Raw genomic sequence first — 27,355 nt, forward strand, 5'->3', positions numbered from 1 at the left:
CAGCACTTTAACTAATGAGCTGTAACAGCTACCTTACCAGGACCTGCCAGTCCCAAGGCACCACGAATCACCAGCCCTACGACCAGTTACATTCTCTTTTTCCTTTGTTATTGGCCTCTTTCCCAGTTATCTATTGCACTGTTTTTATTAGGCAGACAGCAGCCTGCCTTCAAAACAAGTCATGAACAAGCTTCTTCATCTCAGCCTATATGACATTTTTTAATAGCCTTCCAACAATTAAAAACAACCCCTCTGGAACAACAACACTTTTTTGACAGGAATAAAGAATACACAAATTGCCGTGACTGATTAGATCAATGATCCAAATAATCCAATAACATATTCATAGAAGTAATCAGCACCAGATGTTCAAAGTAGCACTAGCAAATTCATTTAATGTCTATTTTTGACATTTAAAAAATGAAATTATCCAATTCCTTATTTTCAACTCCTAAGGTCCTGTCCAGAGAATCATGACCGCACACGACTCCAAACAAAGTAGTTTCTGAATTCCAAACAAGGAAAAACTGCATCTTGGAGCTAAACTCTCCTGCAATATATTTCAGTTGGGGTTCTCACTAATCTTTATTTCAGACAGCATTTCAAAACACTGTGCAGCAGCAATCTGACAGATGACTTTCTCAAAAAGAGCAGTTCTTCCTATCAATTAATCAACTTATCCCCTGAAGAAGGTTTATTTATCTCTTTCTTAGTTTCTTCTGTAACATAAATCTAGATATTCTTGGTATGCAACATAAATACAACCTTTCCAGGCACCCTAAAACACTGGCTAGTGATAATCTGCAGCTATTGATCTCTCAGCCTCACTGTATACAGTATCATAGAATCATAAAATGGATTGAGTTGAAGGGACCTTAACAGTCACCTAGTTCCACCCTCCCTACTACCAGCAGGGACACTTCCCACTAGACTAGGTTGATCAAAGCCTCATCCAGCCTGCTCTGAAACACTTCCAGGGAGAAGGCATCCACAACTTGTCTGGCCAACCCATTCCAGTGCCTCACCACCCCCACAGTAAAGAACTTCTTCCTAAAGTATCATCTAAATCTACCCTACTCTTGTTTAAAACCACTGTCCCTTGTTCTATCATGTCAGTCCTCCAGCACTCCTGTAAGCTCCCTTCAAGTACTAGAAGGTTTCCCCAGAGGCTTCTCCTCTTCAGGCTGAAGAAACCAAACTCCCTCAGCCTGTCCTCACAGAAGCCCTCTGATCATCTTTGCGTTCCATCTCTGGACCATCTGCAACACATCCATGTCTTTCTTGTGCTGGGGGCTCCGGAACTGGACACTGTACTCCAGGTGGGTTCTCACAAGAGCAGAGGGGCAGAATCACCTCCCTTGACATGCTGGCCACATCCTTCAATGCAGCCCAGGGTTTAGCTGGCTTTTTGGGCTGCCAGTGCAGCAGGAGCTATGAAAAACGATATCCAGTTATGTTTGTGTTTGTACTTTGGAACACAAGGAAGTGAATCACAGAGGGACAGAGGGCCTTCGGAAACACACACACTGAACCAACAGCAAGAAGGGGAGCTCAAAAGCCACCCAACTTAACCATGAGAGGGGGAAAAAAGACAAGTTGGATGCAGACAGAAAATACAGAGGAATGTGTGAGGTAATTAGAGAGTATTGCTCCTTGTGACAGAATTCAAGATTTTCCATCATTGCTCATTTCTCTCTAGGCATTTGTAAGAGGGAAGAGTTGGTTTGTGTGTGATCAGAAGTTACAACAAGCCAATAACCACTAGGTTACTAAAGATAAGATCAGGGGGAAGCAGGGCTTGCAGGTATGCATATGAGCAGCAGGGAAAGATGGTATTTCAAAATACAGGAGAAGTTTGGTTCTCCCTGGTTCAGAATTCTGAGATGCACTGGACACACATCACAGAATTCTGACCACATACAAACAAGAGCGTGGGCAGGTGAGTTGGAGCAGCACCAGTCTTACCACCATGACGGTGCAGTTCCCAGTGGAACCTGATGTGACTAAGAATGGAAACCAATAGAAAGATTCAAAGAGGGTAGAACATTTAAAGGCTTAATCCTAGCTGTGATGTTTTGAACAGCTTAATGAACAAGACAAGACCATGCTTGTGAATGCCAGGAAAGGCATTAAGACACAAAATGATGAAAACCTATAGGAAAAAACACCAAACAAACTTTTTTTTTCCTGGGACTTCTTGCATGGAAACAGATGGGAAGAGTCACATTTAAAATTCAGGTACAAAAATCCATACAGAAATTCGAGTCAAACATCACTCCCAGGCTACAGAAAGTATCTGACAACTTGGCTGCAGTGTGTGCCACTGAAGAAGGGAATGAGAGGGAGGAAAAGACTAAGAAGCAAAGATCAATGCCTCTGCAACAGTTCTCTGTAACTAAAACTGATAGCTGTATGTTGACAAACAAACAGAAAGGCTCAGACTTCTGTCTTTCATTGTTCTTATGCTGAGAAAGCTTAAAGAGAAATATTTGATTTGCTTTTCCTTTTACTTCTTTCTTTTGAGCTGTTCATTATTTTGTACTCCTTTAGAATGTCAGCTCTGGTTTTTATTCACTTGTAAAGAATACAGTCAATGGCTGTGGCCAGTAGAATGTCTATAATTATTTTAACACCTGTAATAATTAATGTAATGGATTTTAATTTTATAATGATTTTACTTTTGCTCAATTCTTAAGCAACCAAAATTCAACATGGTATTTTAGGACTGCTGGATTGTACTGCGGCATTCGGTATTATAATTCAAACCATCTGTATGCTTACTAATACCTCTACTTGTGCTAGTTTGAAGCTAGCTGGAATATTTTGGTGAGAAGAATTAGATTATAGGCTGTAGAAACAATGGTGATGCCTACATCACTCATAGATGTATAAAAATAAGTACATAAGTATAGATAACACAGTTGCTCTCTCTGGTTCTGGCTGCCTGCACTTTTCTCCCTAACCTGCTGTGTAACTAACCCTTCTGCTTCCTAACCTCCCTGGCCAATTCATCAAACTCACCTTCAACGTAAGGCAAAGTCTGGGATAAGGTAGAGGGGTGGAAGGCAGGTGGAAGGGTGGTTGGGAGCCCCTCCTGGGGATTCTGGTTTCTGGAAGGGCTGTTGTGTTTCTGTACTACTTTTTAACTTGTATATTGCTGTACATAGCTGTATATATTGTAAATACCTGCTTGTATATTGTGCTAAGCTTGTTCTAATTTCCAGCTTGGCTGAGCTTAGTCTGGCAGAGCTCAGAGAGTGGTGGTGAATGGTGCCACATCCAGTTGGCAGCTGTCACTGGTGGTGTTCCCCAAGGATCAGTGCTGAGCCCAGTCCTGTTCAATATCTTTACTGATGACCTGGACGAGGGGATTGAGTCCAGCATCAGTAAGTTTGCAGATGACACCAAGCTAGGAGAAGGTGTTGATCTGTTGGAAAGTAGGAGAGCCCTGCAGAGGGACCTGGACAGGCTGGATGGGTGGGCAGAGGCCAATGGGATGAGATTTAACAAGGCCAAGTGCAGGGTTCTGCACTTTGGCCACAACAACCCCAAGCAGCACTATAGGCTGGGGACTGAGTGGCTGGAGAGCAGCCAGGAGGAAAGGGACCTGGGGGTACTGATAGATAGTAGCTGAAGATGAGCCAGCAGTGTGCCCAGGTGGCCAAGAGAGCCAATGGCATCCTGGCCTGCATCAGGAACAGTGTGGCCAGTAGGACGAGGGAGGTTATTCTTCCCCTGTACTCAGCACTGGTCAGGCCACACCTTGAGTCCTGTGTCCAGTTCTGGGCCCCTCAATTCAAGAAGGATGTTGAGGTGCTGGAACATGTCCAGAGAAGGGCAACAAAGCTGGTGAGGGGCCTGGAACACAAACCCTATGAGGAGAGGCTGAGGGAGCTGGGCCTGTTTAGCCTGGAGAAGAGGAGGCTCAGGGCTGATCTTATTACTGTCTACAACTACCTGAAGGGGCATTGTAGCCAGGTGGGGGGTGGCCTCTTCTCCCAGGTAACCAGCAACAGAACAAGGGGACACAGTCTCAAGTTGTGCCAGGGTAGGTACAGGCTGGATATTAGGAAGAAGTTCTTCCCAGAGAGAGTGATTTCCCATTGGAATGGGCTGCCCAGGGAGGTGGTGGAGGCACTGTCCCTGGGGGTCTTCAAGAAAAGACTGGATGAGGCACTTAGTGCCGTGGTCTAGTTGACTGGATAGGGCTGGGTGCTAGGTTGGCCTGGATGATCTTGGAGGTCTCTACCAACCTGGTTGATTCTATGATTCTATGATTCTATTTCTTAAGAGCAGGGGGGGAGGGTAATACTCAAACCGTCACACTACTGAACACTATGCATGGGAATTTTCATGAATGGCTACAGTTACAGAGAGGAAAAGGTTAAAGTTATGCCTTGTGCTGTGCATTAGCCCATAATTATAAACAACAGTTTTAATCTGCTATTGCACTGTCAATTAACTCTGGAGGTTAAAGCCCAGAGGAGATCCCCTCTAATGTTCCAGCCTTAACAAATTTTATATTCCATTTCCCATGGAAGGTTTGCCAACTCACTGTCCTAGATCAATAGCAAATATACTGTAAGCTCTGGCATTTACTTTCAGCTTGGCAAAAAAGACTATGCCCTATTTCTGCATTACGTGTCTTGGCTCTTTTCAGACCCAGTACCTTGCCTTTCTCGTTTGGCTCTCATTTGAAAAGGGCAGCAAAAGAAGAGACTTTGAGACATTTACCTTTTGCTCCAGTGTACAGTGAAGTTAAACTACGCATGGCTGTTTTCTTGTCTTTTCTTTTTTAAGTTTCTCTAAAATCTCCCCCAAAACTTGCGGTTGTAAAAGTTCCTTTGCCACCTCAGACATCAGGCATACTTTGAATAGATACAGAATTGCTTCAGCTGGAAAAGACCACTAAAATGAGTCCAACCATCAAACCAAGACTACCATGGACATTAAACCATGTCCTGTAAATGCTATGTTGACACAGTTCTTGAATATCTTCACGGACTGTGGGCAGCCTGTTTCAGTGCTTGATCACTCTTTCAGGAAAGAAAATTTTCCTTGTATCCAACCTAAACCTCCCCTGAAATGCCAATTTCAGGCCATTTCCTCTCATTCTATCACCTGATACTAGGGAGACCAATCCCCACCTCACTACAACCTCCTTTCAGGTAGTTCAAGTGTGCAATGAGGTCTCCCTTCAGCCTCCTCTTCTTCAGACTAAACAATCCCAGTTCATGGAATCACAGAATGTCAGGGGTTGGAAGGGACCTCAAAAGATCCTTTAGTCCAACCCCCCTGTATAGAGCAGAATCACCTCGAGTAGGTCACACAGGAACACATCCAGGCAGATTTTCAATATGTCCAGAGAAGGAGACTCCACAACCTCTCTGGGCAGCCTGCTCCAATTTTCTGTCACCCTCGCAGTGTAAAGGTTTTCCCCTGTGTTTAGGTGTAACTTCTTCTGCTCCAGTTTGCACCCATTGCCCCTTGTCCTATCACTGGATGTCACTGAGAAGAGCCTGGCTCCATCCTCCTGACACACATCCTTTACATATCTATAAACATGAATGAGGTCACCTCTCGGTCTCCTCTTCTCCAAGCTAGAGACTCAGTTCCCTCAGCCTTTCCTCATAAGGGAGATGTTCCACTCCCTTATTTGTCTTTGTGGCTCTGCATTGGACTCTTTCAAGCAGTTCCTTGAGGTCCTTCTTAAACTGAAGGGCCTAAAATTGGACATAATATTCCAGATGCAGCTTCACCAGGGCAGAGCAGAGCAGAGCAGAGCAGGAGGAGAACCTCTCTTAACCTATGAGCCACATCCCTTCTAATACACCCCACCACACCACTGGCCCTCAGCCACTCTTCATAAGACTTGTTCTCTAGACCCTTCACTGAGTTTGTTGCACTTCTCTGGACACACTCCAGCACCTCAATGTCCTTCTTGCAGTGAGGGGCCCAAAACTGAACATGGTATATGTATAATTCCTTAATTATTAAATCCACAGAATCACAGAATCAACCAGGTTGGAAGAGATCTCCAAGATCATGCAGTCCAACCTATCACCCAGCCCTGTCCAGTCAATTAGACCAACCACTTCCATCTAAATTAGCAAACATATAGATATTTTCCAGATTTACATTGAGAAAGCTGTACATGCCTGCCTTCTTCATCTCAGGTTACATCAATGAAACTCTTCAAGTCTTCATCAGCTTTTCACTGGCTAAATCTCTTATTCTTTTCGCTCCCAGTCAACTGCTGTTTTTGAAACACAGTTCCCAGAGACTGGAGATGGTACAGGAGCTGGGCTCTCATCAGCACTGGGCAAAACTAGTTACCCACCCAAAAAAACAACCCCTAAACAAAGTGTGTCCAACCTTGTGATCACTGGTTGTGCTTATGATCTAAATGGACACGTATCAGACGCTTATGAATAACTCACTATTCCAATCATCTCTCTACAGACCTTTCACTGATACCCTACTAGTTCTTCTCTTTTTTATGTCTGCAATTTTTATTTTCCCTCCTCCCTTGTGCTGCTATAGAGTTGTTCGTATTCAGTTTCATCTTCTTCACATTGTGTCATTTCTGTAGTTCATCAGGAAGGTTCTGAATTCTAATCACATCATCCAGAACTCCAGTAGACACTTGGTACCACATGCAAACACTACAAGCATGCTCTGTCCTTCCATATCCAAGTCCTTAATGACAACATTGACAAGAACTGGCCCAAGGTGACAAGACTTATCTCTTGAATTGATGTGCTTATGTCTAGCTTAATGTTTAGGAAAACATTTAAAGCTACTCAGATGCCTTTGGGGCACTGATCCAAATGTATGAATTACTTCATTAAAAGAAAATTTGGTTTCCTAACAGCAAGGGACTTTGATTATATTCAAGTGATTCAATGATATTCAAGTGAATCAGGCTATCTGGCTCTGTTTTCCTTTATGGAAAGTGCTTGGAGAATTCAGAGATCCGTGAAACACATTTTCCTTCCAAAATGACCATCAAATCATCACTGGTAAGTGACCATCATATCATCACTAAGTGTTTTAAATGAAATTATGGATTTATTGATTCATCATCTTCCTTGGTATGAAAGTTTAATTATCTTGGAATTCCCCAGACCACTAACCCTTTTTAGAATGAAAATCCCAAAATGCATTAATAAAACATTTCTTCAAAGAGATTCATAGAGCAGTTTGGGTTGCAAGGGACCTTACAGATCACCTTGTTCCAACCCCTCCATCATGAGCATGGGCACTTCCACTAAACCAGGTTGCTCAAGGCCTCATCCAGCCTGGCCTTAAACACTTCCAGGGAGTGAGCATCCACAACCTTCCTGGGCAACCTGTTCCAGTGTCTCACCAACCTCACTGTAAAGAATTTCTTTCTAATATCCAGTCTAAATCTCTCCCCACCTCAAGCTTCAATCCATTCCCCTTTGTCCTGTCGCTGATGTAACTAATTATTCCTAACATCTCCTTCTTTTCTCATGCTAGCACCATCATCCTTGCACAGAGAGGATTTTCAACAACAGAAATACCACTAATAAGTCTACTCAACACTATTCCAGTAGCAGGAGGTTACTTACAAGCTTCAGTAAAGACTGGCTATGGCACTGGATCTACTTTGTACTCTGAACTAAACCTCCTCTCCTTCCTTCCAGTCTCAAATTATTAGAAAGGATTTTTACATTCAGTTCACACACACAGACCCCTTCACTTTAATTAATTCAAGTGTAAAATGTGAAATATGTTTTTCATATTTACAAATAAAAAAGGTGTCACTTGTCCACCACTACTGAAACATAAAGGCAGATTAAGTAGAGATGCCAACGCCGAGCTGCTAAAACTTTATGCAGGAAATAATTAAGAAACAATCCAAGTTAAAAAAAAAACAGTTCCTTTCAGACTTCTGCTACATGCATCAAGGCTATGCCCCGTTGTACTCATCCTTGTAGAAAAGATACAAAGAAAAGTTCTGTCTACAAGAAAGTGAAGTCCCTGGCATCTGCAGTTCTCCTTTCAATTATGACTACCTCTCACAGACAGAAGATACACCTTCAAATTACTTGTAAGAGAATTGCTTTCAGTTTCCTGAAAATCAGAATAATGAATTACTCAAATTTATGGCTAAAACCCCAGGGTACTATTAAAAAAAAAAAGGAAAAATAAAAGGTTATTTGTTTTAAATGTAATGAATGCAAGAAGGTTCAAGAGGGACAGGGCCTTGCTGGAGAGGGTACAGAATAGAGCCACAAAAATGGTTAGGAGACTAGAACACGTCTCTTATGAGGAAAGACTGACAGAATTTGGTCTCATTAATCTGGAAAAAAGAAGACTGAGGTGGGGGAATCTCAAAAATGCTTACAAATACTTAAAGGGTGGGTGTCAGGAGGATGGAACCAGTGTTTTCTCGGTAGCAACAAGGGGTAACAGGCACAAAGTCGAACATAAAAAATTCCATCTAAACATTAGGAGGAACTTCTTTAATTTAAGGGTGATGGAGCACTGGATCAGGATGCCCAGAAAGGTGGTGGAGCCTCCATCTCTGGAAACATCCAAAACCTGCCTGAATGTGTTCTTATGTGACCTTCTCTAGGTGAACCCACCTTGGTAGGTGGGTTGGAATCAATGACCTCCAGAAGTCCCTTCCAACCCCTACCATTCTGATTCTGTGAAATCATCACAATAAAAAGCAATCCAGATACCTTGTTGCAAGAATGATGTCAGAGCTGCATCTTTTCCAGCCATTTTCTTTTCTAGCCTGTTTCCTCTCCTGGCTAGTTACATAACTATACTCATAACACTACAGAGATCAATGGATCAGTGTCACAGTGATACTTTCCCTCCTGAGAGCAACAAGTATGTTGCTCTGAACAAGCAACAAAAGCATGTTGGAAAGGGCTCTTCAGTTGTTTGCATCAGGTATATAATGTACTAACATGCTGGATTTCGATCCTTCTCACCTTCTCTTTCATAAAGTGCCTTTGTTTGAGATCCTACATAAATTCACTCCATTTCTCTACCTGTTTGAGACTGAACTACTGTCCTTGGTATTCTTTTTGGCAAAGTTAAGTGCATCTCTGAAGTATGGAACTATTCCCTCATTTTTTCCTAAGTCCTCACACAAATAAGGAAGTTATGATTCTCTAAGGGGAGGAGGAGGTTAAATGACTCTGAAAACCATGGCAGATTCTAGGGGGGCCAAACCACATCATGTATCCCTGACACACCCCTGATTAGAACACACCCACATGGAGTAGCATCAGAGTGCTTTTGCTTTCAGCTCCCAGTAAAGAGGAATTCAACTGCTCCTGCAAATCCCCTTCAGTGTTAAAACAAAATCACCTTGCCACTTCTAACTTTCCAGCCAGCTAGGGAGCTCCTTCATCTCCACTGGAAAGAGCTGCTAGAGAACAAGCTGAAGCCATCTAGTCTGGAGCATTGAGCCTCCAATGGCCTTCCCAGCTCTTTTCCCATCTCTAATCCTACACAGAAGATGTTATGCTGACACCAGGCGGACAAAACAGCTCTTGCCTTACTCCTTTAAGGCGTATGTGTGGTGCACATTCCTAGAGGGCAAATGACAGCACCACACCAGCATTACCAGCACCCTTGACAGCTGGAGTTAAACTCCACATAACTCCCCTGACACCCTTTATCAGGCCCCGGGGTTACTCTGCAGCCTGACAGACACTTCTAGTACTCCCACATACTGGACTTACCACGTGTGTGAGCGCTGCGCCAGGTGCTGCTGCAGCTGCCTAGCAACAGATGTTTCTGTATGCCCCTGAGGAGAGGGTCAGCAAGGCCAGAGATAAAACCAACAGTGATTTTCCACTGCTTTGTCACTGGACAGGAATCCTGTAAACCCTCTACGGTAATCAAAGTCAGCTACTAAGAAAGGACCTACTGGAGCAGGTCCAGAGAAGGGTCATGATGATCAGAGGGCTGGAGCTCCTATGAAAATCTGCTCTGAGAGTTTGGGTTGTTACGCCTAGACAAGAGAAGGCTCTGAGGAGAGGTTATAGAAGTCTTCCAATACCTGAAGGGAACCTACAGGAACGCTGGGGAGGGATTGTTTACAAGGGCATATAGTGATAGGATGAGGGACAATGGTTTGAAACTAGAGTAGGGTAGATTTATGTGGGCATTAAGAATAAACTCTTCAAGAGAATAATGGAACACATTGCCCAGAGAGATGGTAAACATTCCATCCCTGGAGACACTTAAGGTCAAGTTTGACGGGGTCCTGAGCACTCTGATCTAGTTGGAGATGCCCCTGCAGACTGCAGGGGTGTTGGACAAAATGACTTTCCAGGGTTCCTTCCAACTCAGTGTTTTCTGTGATTCTGTAACTCTGTCCAAGAATTCACTAGCATAGAGACTAAATTCCACCTTTTGACATCAAGGTAAACTTGATGAAAAGCCACCTAGCTTATGGCAAGATGGTTAAAGCAAACCATCTTGCAGCATGGAAAAAGTGAAGATTTTTTTTCCATCTAAGAATCAGTTATGAAACAAACAAAAAAGAAATACTAGGAAAAAAAGACCAGAAAGAGAAAAAAAATCAGATAATGAATTCAGTTAAATGTTTGTGCAGGAAATAAAAGCTAAAGCTCCATATGAGCTCAAGTAGGTAAGTGAAATGTCACATAATTTTAAATGTGTTATGATCAGATTAGATTAATGGTAATTAGATAATCAACGTCAAACCCTCAGGAGTGCATAGGAAATGGCAAAAATGTGTACAGTCAGTACTGAAAAATCGTGGAGTATAAATCAAATCTGCAATGCATAAGAACTTCTACTGCTTTGACTCACATTAACTCCTCTCCATGCTCCTGCCAAATCACCTTTTCACACTGATAGTCACAGCTGCTGTGTTTCTGCTTACATTCTCCCCTCCAGAAACAGCAGGATGGAGAGGCACTGCTAGAAGCACTGTTGCTAGAGATAAGCAAGTTGCTCGCTGGTAAGACCATGCAGTCTTCTTCACGCAGCTGTGCTGCAAGCACAGCTCACTAGTTGCTATAGCACATACTTCAACTGAGATACCGGAGATGCTGCTGCTATAACCAGAATGTCTTGGGTATCAAGACAAACAGCCACTGCAAACAGCCATTAAAAGGGCCTCCTTGCTCTGTCTCAGACTGCTGAGCCCAAATATGTCAGCCCTTCTCTTCTCAAACTTTCTGCTTACAGATGCACAATGCATGGAGCCAAACTGCTCCATTGCCATGTCTCTGCTCTCTAATTCATAAAATCAGGCTTCTCCCTTCTCGCCTGCTTGTTTTAGACAGGCAGGTGAGAGTTCTCCTGAGCAGATGGTTTGGTACTCCGGAGCCCTTTCAGCATTCTATTCCCAGACAGTCCACACAGGGAAGGAAGAATTGTGCTATTCCCACAAAGACAGCCTGACATCGTCACGCAGCATTCTCAGCACTTTGGAAGCTTTAAATCTATAGGAGGCAAAGGCTACATTTCTTCAACTTTAAAACAATGCAGTTTAATCCTAAGAGAGTAGTTTCAGAATTAAGACTTCCAAAAACAGTTGCAAAGCTAGCACACAGCTCTACTCTTCTGTGTATGGTTCCTCCAACTGTGATGATGCCAAGTGCTTTATAAGAAGACCAAATGTAACGAAAGAGATGCCATTCAAGTGACCTTTTTGTTGTTACCCACAAAAATAGGCTGAAGAAGAATACAAGAAAGACTAAGAAATACAGAACAGAACAGATTAAGCAGCCATATCCTCCCAACTGCCACACTCCTGGGACATTGTGCTGATGCTGAACAGTTCCTGCAACCCATGTGAAGAAGGATTCATCTTGCCTCGATCCAAAGACTGCAACCAGTCTACCTGCAATATGAAGCCACACCACTGCTGTCAGTCAGAGGGAGACCACCACTCCACACAGTGACTCTTCCTTACACTAAGCCCAGTGCCTCATCAGAAGCCAGACTTCTGGAAACTTTTACAAGGCCTAAGTCGCATCATCTCTTTCATAGATGTACTACCTGTGTCTTTTGAAACACTGAAAGTAACACTGGAGAAAACAGGCAGAAACAACAGGTCTTACTAAAGAAGAGTTATGGCAGACCCTGAATTCCATTCTTGGTATTAATTTAAAATAGATAAAATGCTTTGCTGACTTAGAAAATTCCATTTTTATGCTTTGTTCTGTTGAGGATAGAAATCAAAGCAATATGAAGATACAACATTCAGAGAACACTTTGTCTTTTGAATTTTAATTGCTATTTGGCTGCTGTGGTGTCTCTTTAAAGTCTTCTGTGGTATGAGAAAAGGAGTATAAATCAATTATATGCTTAGCTTTAGTCCAGTCTTTCCAGTACCCACACTACAAAGCTGGGTGTGAATTTAGAGTTCTGTTTATCTGTTCTCAGACCTCTTTCTCTCTCTCTCACCATCAGTACCTCCTTCAGACACATTCCCAGATGAAGAGGCAAATAAGGCCAGAATTCAACCTTTGGGAATTCAGAAAAATTCCAAGTTTAAGAGAAAAGAAAGTAACAGACAAGGCACTATGGAATATGCAGAAATTAAGATTAATAATAGCAAGGGGCAATCTCAGTTCACTAAAAGAGAATCTGAGCCTCCTATGAAATAGAAATTACATTTTAAGTATAAAAAGGTACAGTTTGAACCATCCACTATGCTATTTTCACAATCAAATTAAGGATACTAACAATCTTGCCACAGATGAGTTTGTCTCTTGGCTAGGTAAGATCACAGTCCCAGCTGCTGCCCATATTTCTGTAAAGGGAACATCACTGTGTCTTTGCTGCACGGCAGACTTATCAGTAGCAGATACCATGCAAGGCCTCAAAGAGATAACAAGCCCCCTATCAGCAGGGAGCGTGAGACTCTTCCTTGTGAAAGCCTTTCTTCTTTTTCAGCAAGCTGTCCAGACATCCCACTTGAGGTGTGAAAGGCCTGGAAACTGCTACGGCCACTCTTGCCTTTTCCATTTCAGCCTTCCACAGAGAAGTGATTTAAAGGTTTCAGTGTGCTCTCTGAGAACAACCTCAGTGCTCTCACATAGCAATATCTATTCTGCACCCAAAAATACTGTTGTAGTGCCAGAGTCAAAATATTTGACTGCACTCACTGCTCCTACATGCGTTCCTGTATGAGTACAGTATGCAAAAGTGACATTATTTTTTGCATGGTAACATTTGGGCAGTAAACATTTCAAACACTTAAGTGGTGAGCTCAGGGTGCATTCTCTAGCACAGAAAGTTTCATGGAATCCAACAATCTCAGTGCTCTCACATAGCAATATCTATTCTGCACCCAAAATACTGTTGTAGTGCCAGAGTCAAAATATTTGACTGCACTCACTGCTCCTACATGTGTTCCTGTATGAGTACAGTATGCAAAAGTGACATTATTTTTGCATGGTAACATTTGGGCAGTAAACATTTCAAATACTTAAGTGGTGGGCTCAGGGTGCATCCTCTAGCACAGAAAGTTTCATGGAATCCAACAAATGCTTTAGGTCTTTGGCTCAGTTTGATAGAGTAAAACCTTTTCTACTTTCCATACTCATTGCATGCAGCAGAACAATGTTCCTGTCAGCATGAATCTCCCTTTGTGAGAAGTTTTAACATACCATGAGAGAGGAAGGCTCTGCAAGATGGACAGGTTGTGCTCCACCATGAGGATGCTAATCTCCAGCAGATGAGTGCGGTGGGCAGACAGAAGCAAGGTAGATGTATTTAACACCTTCTTTGCCTCAATCTTCAATAGTGGGACAGGTTGTCTCCAGGATAACTGGCCTTCTGAGCTGGCAGATGTATTCAGGGACCAGTATAGTCCCCCTGTAATCTAGGAGGAAGCAGTAAGGGTCCTGCTGAGCCACTTGCATCCTCACAAGTCCATCCTAGGGTGCTGAGAGAGCTGGCAGGTGAGCTGGCCAAGCCACTCTCCATCACTTATCAGCAGTCCTGGCTCACTGGAGAGGTCCCCAAAGACTGGAAGCTGCCAAAGTGAAGCCACTCCACAAGAAGGGCCCGAAGGAGGAACTGGAAAACTACAGACCTGTCAGCCTGACCTCAGTGCCAGGCAAGGTCATGGAACAGGTCATCTTGAGTGCCATCACAAAGCACCTACAGGATGCCCAGGGGATCAGGCTCAGCCAGCATGGGTTGAGGAAGTGCAAGTCCTGCCTGACCAACCTGATCTCCTTTTATGATCAGGTTACCTGCCTGCTGAATGTGGGAAAGGTTGTGATGTAGTCTACCTGGACTTAGCAAAGCCTTTGACACTGTCTGCCACAACAAGCTCCTGGCCAAGCTGGCAGCTCACAGCTTGGACAGATACACTATCATATGGGTCAAGAACTGGCTAGATGGCAGAGCCCAGAGAGTGGTGGTGAATGGTGCCACATCCAGTTGGCAGCTGTCACTAGTGGTGTTCCCCAAGGATCAGTGCTGGGCCCAGTCCTGTTCAATATCTTTACTGATGATCTGGACGAGGGGATTGAGTCCAGCATCAGTAAGTTTGCAGATGACACCAAGCTAGGAGCAGGTGTTGATCTGTTGGAAGGTAGGAGAGCCCTGCAGAGGGACCTGGACAGGCTGGATGGGTGGGCAGAAGCCAATGGGATGAGATTTAACAAGGCCAAGTGCAGGGTTCTGCACTTTGGCCACAACAACCCCAAGCAGCACTACAGGCTGGGGACAGAGTGGCTGGAGAGAAGCCAAGCAGAAAGAGACCTGGGGGTACTGATAGATAGTAGCTGAACATGAGTCAGCAGTGAGCCCAGGTGGACAAGAAAGCCAATGGCATCCTGGCCTGAATCAGGAACAGTGTGGCCAGTAGGACAAGGGAGGTTATTCTTTCACTATACTCAGCACTGGTCAGGCCACACCTTGAGTATTGTGTCCAGTTCTGGGTCCCTCAATTCAAGAGAGATGCTGAGATACTGGAATGTGTTCAGAGAAGGGTGACGAAGCTGGTGAGAGGCCTGGAACACAAACCCTATGAGGAGAGGCTGAGGAAGCTGGGAGTGTGCAGCCTGCAGAAGAGGAGGCTCAGGGGTGACCTCATTGCTGTCTACAACTATCTGAAGGGAGGCTGTAGCCAGGTGGGGGTTGGTCTGTTCCACCAGGCAACCAGCAACAGAACAAGGGGGCACAGTCTCAAGTTGTGCCAGAAGAGGTACAGGCTTGATATTAGGAGGAAGTTCTTGCCAGAGAGAGTGATTGCCATTGGAATTGGCTGCCCAGGTGGTGGAGTTGCCAACCCTGGAGATGCTCAGGAAAAGCCTGGATGAGGCACTTAGTGCCATGGTCTAGCTGATTGGAAAGGGGTGGGTGATAGGTTGGACTGGATGATCTTGGAGGTCTCTTCCAACTTGGTTGATTCTACGATTCTAGATTCTAAGGCCATGGGAAGCTGTCACAGTAAAACTCGGCAAATCTCATGTATATTTTTACTTTTTTTTTCTCTTGTTTAAACCTCTCTGTTCTTATTTTGAAATTAGTAAGCATCCATATGGAAAGCAAAGAACCCACCCTTCCTGGAACTGAACTGCAGAAAAAACAAAGGTGTACAAAAGATAACATAACTGCTTACTTTTGCATGTGCTATGAAACACCCTTTGCTCTTGCAGTATCATTCCTCAAAAAAACCAAAGGCACAGGAATGATCACGGACACAATGAAGAACATACTGCTTTTACTTCCACTGTCTCTATTGCTTACCTTCATTAACAGCATGAGGCTTAATAATGCAACAAGTGCAGTTTGTGAATTTTGCGCTGTTGACTGGTCCACAACCTCCACTGGAGGGAAAGAACAACTCCAGCTCCTGAAAATGATTGATACGTTTTAAATTGATCTGGTTGCATGCATCAGCTTTTATCAGAAACAAATATATCTCAAGTATCCACAGTTACAAAAGATAAACTTTAATTATAGATTTCTGTGTTACAAATATTTTTTCCTTATAATAGTTTCTCAATTATATCTTTCTCTCTCTGGCATCGTTGCTACAGTCATAAACACACAATCTGAATATTTCTTTGCCATGTCTTTCTTTTCACTTCTGCAATGCAATCCATTTCTATTCAGAGCATTCAAACTGTTCTGAATCATTTTGCAGAAGTGCTCCCAGTCTTTGGAATTCTCTCTTTTTGGAATTCTCTCTCTTCCCTCAGTATCTTTCCCAAGCCAATTCCCATACACACATATTTTACCTTCCTTCTGTCACATCATCTTTCCCACTATATGAGGCAAAATACAAATACCATCCATCTCTCAGTATGTTTTCTTTCCATAAACAAAACTGATCTCCTTTCAATTTTTATTTTTCTTTTCCTACTCTCTGTCTTAAGCAACTAAATTTTGTCTAACACTGTTGACTCACTCCTCATACCTTATTGACTCAATTTTTACTTGCTTTTATCTTACAGAACTGAAGTTGATTAACGCAATTGCTCTCATTTCTGGGATGAATCAAAAGATCCTCTTTGCCTCCAATCACTTCCTTTCTTTCCACCATCACTACTCAAATATCATGTAGCTTGGGTATTAGATCACACCAGGGTGAGTTTCACAGCCCAGTTTGTTTCACTGTTCACTGCCAGCTTCACACTTTTTCCACACCATTTATTCGTGCATGTTACACAATCTGCCAGTTAACATCACTCAAATGCTCAAAAAACATAGATTCTATTTCAGACCCAGCAGCCAAATTCAGACTTGATAAATGATAAATTCCTGTTTAGCAGAAATAATGCTATTCTGGAAATACTACTGTGTTTTTTGTGTCCTAGCAAATAATCAATTTTTAAGTGGCCAGATCTAAGACAAAAACTTACATCCTTCTACTGATAAAAAGCTGCATACTCCAAAGCTCTTGTCCCACTTTGTTAACTAATTGTTACTCTAAAAGAAGCAGTCAGTAAAATATTTACAAGTGTTAACACTCTATTTTATCAATTAAAAGTAAAACAAAACAAAACACAAAAGGAAAGTAACTATATAATGCAGAAAGACAGGGATAATGAAATGCCAAGCTATAGCCAAGGGTTATTTTAAAAGACAATCTAGCTGCCCAGTTTACCACACATTCATCAAATGTGGTTGAAACTTCAGTGGTCCTTCATGTGAGTTTGTTTAGGTACCATTATCTTATATCTCTTTTTAGCAAAGCTTCTACAAGGTGCATCTAACTAGTTACCATGGCAACTGATATACAGCCATATTAATACTGGACCTACTACATTAAAATAGGCATAGAGGTTATTAAATTCACAATTTGGGTTGATTTATTGAAGACTGGTATTAGCAACACGTACAAAAGTTAAATAACACTCATTGAACAAAAAGAAATAATTTGTGTTAAATAATAAGAGAAGAGACTTTACAGCAGGCTTCCAGTACCTGAAGGGGACCTACAGGAACAGTGGGGGAGAGATTTTTAGCAAGGGCCTGTGGTGATAGGACAAGGGGCAACGGTTTTAAACTACATCAGGGTAGATTTAGGTTGGACATCAGGAAGAAGTTCTTTACTATGAGGGTAACAAAATAATCCCACAGTCATAAAATGCCACAGGTCAATGAGGCCTTCAAACAGCATTCAGTGAAATGCAAAAAGAACAAACTTCAGCCAAGTTGTATCGAAGCTTCTAATCAAAATTTTATGCTAATAGATGCTCTTTCTGACACTCTCAGTTCAAAAGCTGGCACAGTTGTCACAGCAGTACACAGGAACAAAAAGAAACTTTCATCCCTGTGCATGAAGACAGCTATTTAACCAGAACTACAGAGACGTTCTAATGACTATAATTCTATTTCAATAGAAAAGATCAATTTCATCCAGACTCCTTCTGACTCTAACATCTTCATCAAGTCTGCTAATAGAAAAAATACTTCAGGTCCAGAATAGGATTTCTTGCCAAAATCAGTGGCACACAGAGAGGATCCAGCTGTCCAGGCATGGTGCAGACAAGATGAGTGCTCGGACAGCAGAAAACCAGCACAATTGACAGTTAGCCTGCTGTGCCACACAGCAAAACAGCCTGTCAGAAGCAGCAGGTGATCAACTGTACCCCTGCCAGGAAATAACCTCTACATGTATTTTCTAGTATATGGTACTTGGCAGCATATTAGGTTTTGCAGGGCAGGTCTCTCTCCAGATGTACTATTGCAGCTGTATCAATTTCAACAGAGGAAAGACTAGGATCAAGGAAGCAACAACTGGTATCTCTTCCCTGATGGTCTAGAGCTAAGATCACAGAATTACAACAGAAGACCTTGAGCTTGAAAGCCTTGAGCTTGAAGGGATCTTAAAGATTATCTAGTTCAAACATCTCCCACTAGACCAGGTTGATCAAAGCCTCACCCAGCCTGCTTGAAACACTTCTAGGGATAAGGCATCCACAACTTCTCTAGGCAACACTTTCCAGTGTCTCACCACCCTCATAGTAAAGAACTTCTTCCTAATGTCCAATCTAAATCTACCTTGCTCTAGTTTAAAAACATTTCCCCTTGTCCTATCACCTATCATCCTTACAAAAAGCCTCTCACCATCTTTCCTGTAGGCCCTCTACAGGTACTAGAAGGCCACTAAAAGATCTTCCTGGAGCTTTCTTTTCTCCAGATTGACAGACCCAACTTGCTCAGTCTGTCCTTGATGGCATAGTGGTCCAGCCCTGTGACCATCTTTGTGAGCCTGCTCTAAAACTTCTCCAACAGATCCATGTCTTTCTTGCGATGGGGGCTCCAGAGCTGGATGCAGTACTCCAGGTGGGGTCTCACAGGAGCAGAGCAGAGGGGCAGAACCTCCTCCCTTGACCTGCTGGCCACACCTATTTTGATGCAGCCCAGGATAGCTTGACTTTTGGGGCTGCCAGCTCATATTGCTGGCTCATGTCTATTGCCTCATCCACCAGCACAATACCAATCATGAGGCAAACTTTATTCTTGCCATCATTATCAGCATACCTACACCACAACAATACAGACAAAATAGTCATCTCAATTCTAAAGAAATGCCAGTAGCATCTGTCACCCAGTCCCAGGCCTTTTCCTTAACCCTAAGGAAAAAATACACTGCAAACACAGCAAAAGGGAACCAAACTCCTCAATGTCAAGTCCACTGTATTACCTCTCAGAACACAACCTACTACAAAGTGGCTTGTTCTCATAATTAGTTGTTCTGAACAACAACAACTACTACAGGCAGACGACTAGTGAGGATTGTGGAGAAGAACAGATAAGGGAAACACAGGAGGGCAGAAAAGGATTTAATTGTTCAATCCCTTTCTTTTTATGGGCAACATTAGGAGTCTAAAAGTAGATTATGTAAACTATGCAATTAACTCAATGTTTGTGCTGCACAGAAGAGATTAAAAATGACCAGGCATGCACTTCTGATCAAAGTGCCCAAGGTATCCCTTTGTGACAAGATTTCTGTTTTCAGACAATTCATTTTTCCATGCTAAAAGGGACCCATGAAGGATATCTAAAATAGTTCTGAACTAAAGTGGGGGGAAATAAGTAATTCCTGACCCATTTCTTACCAGATAAAGAAAAAATAAAACTCTGTCAAAAACTTACTTGAGCAGCTGAAGCAACAGTATCTGGGCCATGAGCTGCATTTCTTAGGCCATTATGCCCAAAGGTGTCTCTGACACTGTCAGGTGCATCAGCCTGAACCACTGCAGAGTTTGCTGGCCCCAGTAATGTTTTCCATTTACAAACTGCATCATCTCCTAAGATTTCCATAGCAACAATGGGACCACTCGTTATAAACTGAAGAAGCTCACTGCAAAATGGAAACAGCACATGGTGATCCACAGTACAAACTAAAATCAACAACAACATACGAGCCAGCGAAGGTGATCACAATTCAGCTTGTCAAGACTTTTTGCAGCCTGATCTGCCTTTGAAGTTGTGTGCTAGTTTGAAGCAGGCTAGAATGTTTTGGTGAGAAGAACTAGATTACAGGCTGTGAAAGGAAAACAATGGTGATGTCTACTCCCCTCAGAGTCTTGCTGAAGAAGAAACAAAAACTTTAGATAATGCTCTGGCCATTTTGCCGCTCTGTGCCTTGGGCTTCTGACTGAGCTACATCTCCCTAACCTCACCTTCCACTCACCTTTCCTTCTTAACCTCTTGGCTGAACCTCTATTCTTTAGGACTGGAGTAAGGTTGAGAGGGGCAGGGGGAAGGTGAGGGGTGGTTGAGAGCCCCTCCTGGGGACTCAGGTTTCTGGGAGGGGAGTTGTGTTTCTGTATTACTTTTTACCTTGTCTATTGCTGTCTATAACTGTATATACTGTAAATATCTGCTTGTATATTGAGCTAGCTGTAAATAAACAGCTTCATTTATATCCCAGAGCCATCTGAGACTAGTCTGGGTGATTTTCAAAAGTGTGGGGGGCAGGGGACACCCAAACCATCACAAGGTTGGTGCCATGGTCTAGCCTTGAGCTCTGTGGTAAAGGGTTGGACTTGATGATCTATGAGGTCTCTTCCAACCTTGGTGATACTGTGATACTGTGAAGTTGGCTCTGCTTCGAGGAAGAAGTTGGGCTAGGTCATGTGCAGACATTCCCTTCTTATTATGGTTATAGAAAAAGAAAGAGATAATACAAACTCACACAAGCTACAGTGTAGTATGTTAGATTTCAAAATAATCTCTAAAAACATCAGTCCTGACAACAGTGAAAGAGACCCTGCTAACTGTGTGTCTCACAGGATCAATTCCTAAGCATGTCACTTCTGCACAGCAGGATTTCAGGACTCCTACACACGACCTGTGTGTGTTCCCCACATCAGCTTCACAGCTGTCAGCAGGCATCGCTTTGCTGCCTTGTGGTATCTTCTGTGTATTTTGCCTAGTCAAAATCCAAAGTGGGCAAGAAGGAGAAACAAGATTTGCAAAGTATTTGAAAAGATTATGGCTTCAAGTTGTGCCAGGGGAGGGTTAGATGGGATATTAGGCAAAATTTCTTCACAGAAAGGGTTATCAGGCACTGAAGCAAGCTGCCCAGGGAGGATAGTGGAGTCACCATCCCAGAGGTACTTAAAAGACATGTGGATGTGGTGCTTAAGGACATGGTCTAGTGGTAGTGCCATAGCAGCAACCGTGGGATTGTGAGCTGTAAGTGAGTAGCTGGACTTGGTGATCTCAAAAGGTCTCTTCCAACCTCAACAGTTCTATGATTCTGAGATAAATTCTGCAAGAGGGAGGGAACTTAACCACAAAGCAAAACAGTGCATGCTGGCATAAGCAGATGCCAACTGATTTTAATAGGATGAATCTGAGTAAGGAGAAGAGACTGTATGGATCAGCCTGCCTCCTGTCCTGACCACCTCACTTAGAGAGGAGAAACACACCCAAAACTGGAAACCCAAACACTGTTGAAAAACTAAACAAAATGACATGACTATAATTTTGTGTGTTTATAAAACACGCCTATCAACAAGCCTGCCTGTTCACTGTGTAGTCAGGACAGAATCAACAAAGAAGAAAGTTGACTCAATGTTTTTTGTATTAGTTTCTTTTAAAAAAAAACCTTTATGTAATTATAATTATCGTTGTGTATGTTTCTCCAATCATACTCCTCCTAATCATAATTTATGCAATGATTAGTGGGAAACAAAAGCAGAGAAATCCTGCTAGTTCTTCATTAAAGGAACGATATGGCCATGGTGGTGATAGGTCAGTGGTTGGACTTGATGAACTTAGAGGTCTTTTCCAACCAAACTAGGAAAGGTTACATAAACATAAACAAACTACACATAGAAATGTCATGAGGAACTCAATTCTGTTGGTGTGAGACTGCTTGCTTAGGGTTCAGTTAAATGCCTTACACATAGGATGACAGGATGTTAAGGCTGGAAGGGACCCAAAGAGACCATCGAGTCCAACCCCCTTACCGGAGCAGGACAATGCTATCTAACACAGATCACAGATGAACACATCCAGATAGGCCTTGAAAGTCTCCAGAGAAGGAGACTCCATGGCCTCTCTGGGGCTCCTGTGCCAGTGCTTGGTGACCCTTACAGTAAAGAAGTTCCCCCTTGTGTTGAGGCAGAACCTCTTGTGCTGCAATTTACACCCATTGCTCCTTGTCCTATCCCAGGGAGCAAGTGAGCAGAGCCTGTCCTCCCCTTTCTGGCCAGCCTTCAGATACTTAGAAACATTTATCAAACCCCCTCTCAGTCTTCTCTTTTCCAGACTAAAAAGCCCCAGGTCTCTCAGCCTCTCCTCACAAGCCATGCCTTCCTGTCCCTTAATCATCCTTGTAGCCCTCCGCTGGACCCTCTCCAGCAGATCCCTGTTCCTCTTAAACTGGGGAGCCCAAAACTGAACACAGTATTCAAGATGAGATCTCACCAGTGCAGAGTAAAGGCGGAGGAGAACCTCCCTTGATCTGCTGGACACACTCTTCTTAATACACCCCAGGATGCCATTGGCCTTCTTGGCCACAAGGGCACATTGCTGTGCCATGGTTAACTTGGCATAGATACATCCAATTAGAAAAGCATTTCCACAACACTGCTTATCATGCAGACTAATCCTGAATCTTGCATAAATGTTTTAAAATCAGTTCTTTAATATGAAAAAAAAAACTTCTGGCAACAAGCATAATTGCTAATTTTCCCTGCTGTTCACTAGATTTTAATTGACTAGTGAACTTGCCAAAGATACCTGAATTTGAAGATGATTATGATGCTAAATATTAACGAGCCAGAGACTTCACACATCACTACCTTCAAGATTCTTGTTCTCTTTGATTTGTAACATTTCATAACTATTTGTTTCTGAAATTCTGCACAGAAGATGTAGCCAATGGGACTGCAGGACGGGAAACAGGCACAGCACAGTGGAAAAAGGTCACAATTCCTCAGATATCTACCATTAGTGTAGATAGACATCTGTGAAATAACCCTACAGGCAAAATTCCTGGTTATTTATCAGCATACTCAAGCAGGCTTACTCAGCAATGAAAAGGCAATTCTCAATTTTCCTCTGATCTCCAATACTGTCAAACATAGCCTGGGGGCATGTCTCCAAGAAGAGCTTGAGTTTGGACCCACAAATATATCAGCTGCTGTTGCAGGAGAACAGCTGGTAGATTCTAATACTCAAGCATTCATAACAGTACTGAAACCAGGTCTTTCAACCAAATCAGTGCAAACCCAGGTTTCAACATATCTGAAAAAAAACAAGGCAGAGCTACACTCTCTTCCTAAAAAAAGCAGTCTGCCAAATCCAGAGGAGAGAAAAGAAAGATGTTTGTTGGCACTTTCAGGTGAAGTGTAGAAATGACACAATCTCTGGGTCATAACTATCAGTTTGGGCACTGATGGAAAGCCTAAAGTTTTTCATGTCAGGTGGAGCAGTGTAGCACCATGGAAGTTTTGTCCAAAGGCAGCAAACAACCACCCCATGCACTACCCTTTCAGTTACCTACGATTTGGGTTACTTGCTACCAAATCAATTATCACAGGTAAGTGTTCCCCTCCTAATTTTTATTCCCTACAAGCTCCACCCTGATCCTGAAGATGTTCCTTCCCTTAGCTTTGAAGTTTCACCTTGCTAGGAGCACTTCTAAGAGACCAAAGGCATTCCCCTGATATCATCAGGCTGTAAGGAGTCTTAAACACTTGAACAGCTGAAATAAGGATCTGTCCTTGGAGGCAGACAAGCAAGGTGCACACTTTGCAAAGAGCTTCCATCAACTGAAAAAAAGTTCTGATTCTCCCATGGTCCTGTTGTACTAAGTATGGTAAATTTATTTTAGGCATTAAATAAACTTAATACATGTCAAACTGAAATGCATATACTTACTTATAAAAAGGTTTAGATTGATGGTCTACATAGAAATCTGCTGCTTCTTTTCTGAAAGAGACATAAAAACAGATGTACAGACATATGCACAAGCAGTGTTCCATAGGGCTCAGTTTTGGGATCAGTCTTGTTTAATATCTTTATCAATGATCTCTATGGGGCAACTGCCATCTGTGGAACAGCAATGTGCCCTTGTGGCCAAGAAGGCCAATGGTATCTCAGGGTGCATTAAGAATAGTGTGGCCAGGAGGTCAAAGGAGGTTCTCCTTCTCTTCTACTTTGCCCTGTTGAGGCCACATACAGAGTATTTATTGTGTCTAGGTCTGGGTTCCCCAGTTCAAGAGGGATAGAGAACTACTAGAGAGAGTTCAACAGAGGTTACAAGGATGATTAAGGGACTGAAACATCCCTCTTGGAAACTTGTTTTTATCTGTAGAAACTATCTGCTGGGGTTTTTTTTCTAGTTTCTTTACTGAAAGAAATTATTTGCATGTTTTTCAAACAGCAGATTCCAAATATGAACAAAGGCACATTTCTGCTACCTGCAAGGGAACTTCTCACATCTTTCCCTTTTGCAGTTCAGTCTTGAGCCAAATATTGCCAGAGGAAAGAAATAACCTCAAGAAGAACCAAAGAAGAATTTAATTTTCCTATCGCTGACAAATATTTGAGCAGCTTTTTTTATCAAAATGACCACCTGGTCATGGGAGCTGAGTAATTTCTGGTTTGCTGCTTTCAGTTCACTTAGAAGTATAAGTCATTCACAGTTTGAAAGATTTTCATTGACCATCCAGCTCATATGCTTTCCTTTCATTTTGTAACTAGGGCAGAAAGTGGATTTTAAAATCATGCTAGTCACAGGAGCTCCTGAAATCTCAAACTTCAAACCCACACTCCGAAAATAGCCTTAAGTTTTTGCATACGTTTTACTACTTCACCAGAAAATCCTCTTCTGAGACTAATTCACCAAATAATTTTGGAAAGGGAATATGAAAAACGTTTGCAAACAGATTAAGTATTATAATCTCTGAACACAAAGAAACACTTGAGGGATCTATTTTTGAAATGATTTGAGCTCTGCTACTCAGTTACGAATTCTTATTTCAATAAATATAAACCTGCAGTCGTGATGTATAACCAAGCTCCTTTTACATTTCATCTCTCTTGTTCTCTGATTTTAAAGCACAGAATGCAGCATTCATCTGGGAACACTAGACTGAACTGAAGTACAATTAAAAGGAGAGACTAGAGAGCTGCTCTACCAAAGCAAGTGCCTGCCCTCATTTATATATCTTGGCTACAATTTTTACAGAAGACATCAATCTACTAAACAGTGATTGCCAGACATTGGTCAGTAATAATGCTTTTAAAGAAAGCAGTAGATGATGATATCAGTTTGAACAAGCATACCTGGAAAAATCTAACTGTAGAATACCACAGCAAAGCCATGGTTCTATCATTTTAAAACTGCACAGTCCCAAGGAACATAGTATACAGTATGCAAAGAAACCACAAATACCAGATGCATTTGAAATAATGCCTTGAGTTCTCTAGCCCAATCTTGCTTTCACTAATAATTATTTTCAATTATACAAGACAAGCAAAAATGTTTATGTAGCAAGAGGCAATGAAAGTTCAAGTCTCAAAGTTTCTTCATTTCAGCATGAGTCAATTCCAAAGCATGTGACTTGGCTCAACAGTTCTTAGCTTCTCAGACAGACATGGAAATAAAGAACCACACAACAAACCACTCCAGGATCAAATCTCTCAGACTGCAGGAGAGCAAAATAAAAAACTGGCTTGAAAAACACCATGAATCATATATCAGCTTTAGAAGCTGGAGTAGTTTGAAGAAGGATCTGGAGCCACTATCATCAAATACTACAGCAGGTAAATGTGGAGACAAGGGGAAGTCACATTGTTATTTTATCAGTATTTTAGAAAGCCAAACATGTTTTGAGGTGAGGGAAACTGTTCCTGACCTCCCACAGAAACCATAAAAACACATGAAAATATTATGTCAGATAGACCCAGCTCTTATTTTCAAAGGCATATAGCAAACAACTTTGGGTTCTGAGAGCACAAATTAAAACAACAAACAGCTTCAAAGACAAAGCTGTTGTAATCAGCAATATGATTTGTATCAGCAGGCCAGAAGGCGAGGATATACAGACATGCTAACAGCAAACAGTGCTGAACTGCTAAAGCTATGGTAGTCGTCTTGGATTTGTAATAGAGACATTACATACTTAAACTACTCATACTTTAATATTTTGTTTAATTCTCTACATGCTTTCAGAAATCTACATGATTATGAAACTGATGAGTCTACCCTCTCTTACTCACTGTAATGGGTTTGATGTGTGGAACAACACAGGACAGCTTCAGAGAATGTTAAACAGTAAGCATAACAGTAAGTTATAATAGAGCTAATAGTAAGTTATAATAGAGCTAACCCTAAAAATTCCTTACCTTGAAAGTATCATCATTTTGGCCTTAGTGATTGTAAATCCTGCATTAATAATGATATCAATTAATTCTCCAAGCTTAGGCATTGCGTCAGGTTTAATCAAAGCCAGGGTTCTGGAAAAAAAAAAGTAGTAGATATAGTCAATACTACTTTCCTTAGAGGATTTGCTGTGAATGTGGAGTTTATATGCAGAAAAAAAAAAGAAGGAAAAAAAATACCACATCAAAGAGAAGTTCTGTCACAGTAAGGCATCCTAGTCCCAGTGTCTCTTCAATTTCCACACTGTTCTTGAGTGCCTGAACAAGCCATTACTCTGATAAGAATAAGCTTTGCACATTACAATTTCCTAAGCTTCTAACCAAAGTCAGCTCACAGTGCTGCTTCACCAGCAGTTGTTATTCACTGGCTTCTTCCTTCAACTCCCAGAGCAAACAATCTGCCCACTTCTTCCTTAACTAGTGTACATTTCTATACCTCCTCACTCTTGGCTCTGGGTTGGACCACTACTAAATTGTTAATGTCTCTCTACACTTGCTACACTTTTTTTCCTGAAGTTAAACATTATATAGTTAAAAATTAAGCTGTTAGAATTATCTGTTTAAAAATATGACTTAAATGTGTCTCCTGCATAAAATTCCAAGTGAACAATTTTGTTGTTTACTTATTACTTTCTTTCAACATTTGGAGGCCTCAGTGAGAAGAAGGTCCCATTGTGCTTGGTACAGTACAAACACTTCATGGTATAAAGCTGGCATGCCAAATAGCTGTCACTGTTAATAGACACAATAAAAGGCTGGCAGAAGAGGTACTACATCTCTTATACTGACTGACAGCTATATTCTAAGGGATACCAACCCATAAAATCTCTACACTCTCCCCCACATCTTTGTTTCCAAGTACATCCTGTCTTCCTGGTAATTATCTTTTTATACTGTACATCCCCAAGGCCAGGACTGTTTTATTAGTGTGCTTTGCATAGCACCAAGCACACCATCAGCACTAAACATATCATTAATCAAAAATAACAAGCACAAAAAAAAA

At 42.1% G+C, this 27,355-nt stretch overlaps 1 protein-coding gene across 1 annotated transcript in view; it reads right to left on the reverse strand.

Annotated features, from left to right (window-relative positions):
* The window catches only part of NME7 (NME/NM23 family member 7), a 127,815-nt gene that overhangs the window by 62,456 nt on the left and 38,004 nt on the right, over positions 1-27,355 (reverse strand). Inside the window, exons 5-8 of the mRNA XM_064143226.1 lie at positions 26,317-26,427; positions 23,845-23,895; positions 19,600-19,807; positions 15,739-15,844 (exon numbers count right to left, since the gene is read on the reverse strand). Of these exons, the coding sequence (XP_063999296.1) occupies positions 15,739-15,844; positions 19,600-19,807; positions 23,845-23,895; positions 26,317-26,427 (476 nt within the window). The remainder of the gene's footprint in view (positions 1-15,738; positions 15,845-19,599; positions 19,808-23,844; positions 23,896-26,316; positions 26,428-27,355) is intronic.

Source organism: Pogoniulus pusillus, chromosome 5, assembly GCF_015220805.1.
Source record: "Pogoniulus pusillus isolate bPogPus1 chromosome 5, bPogPus1.pri, whole genome shotgun sequence".
Lineage (NCBI taxonomy): Eukaryota > Metazoa > Chordata > Aves > Piciformes > Lybiidae > Pogoniulus > Pogoniulus pusillus.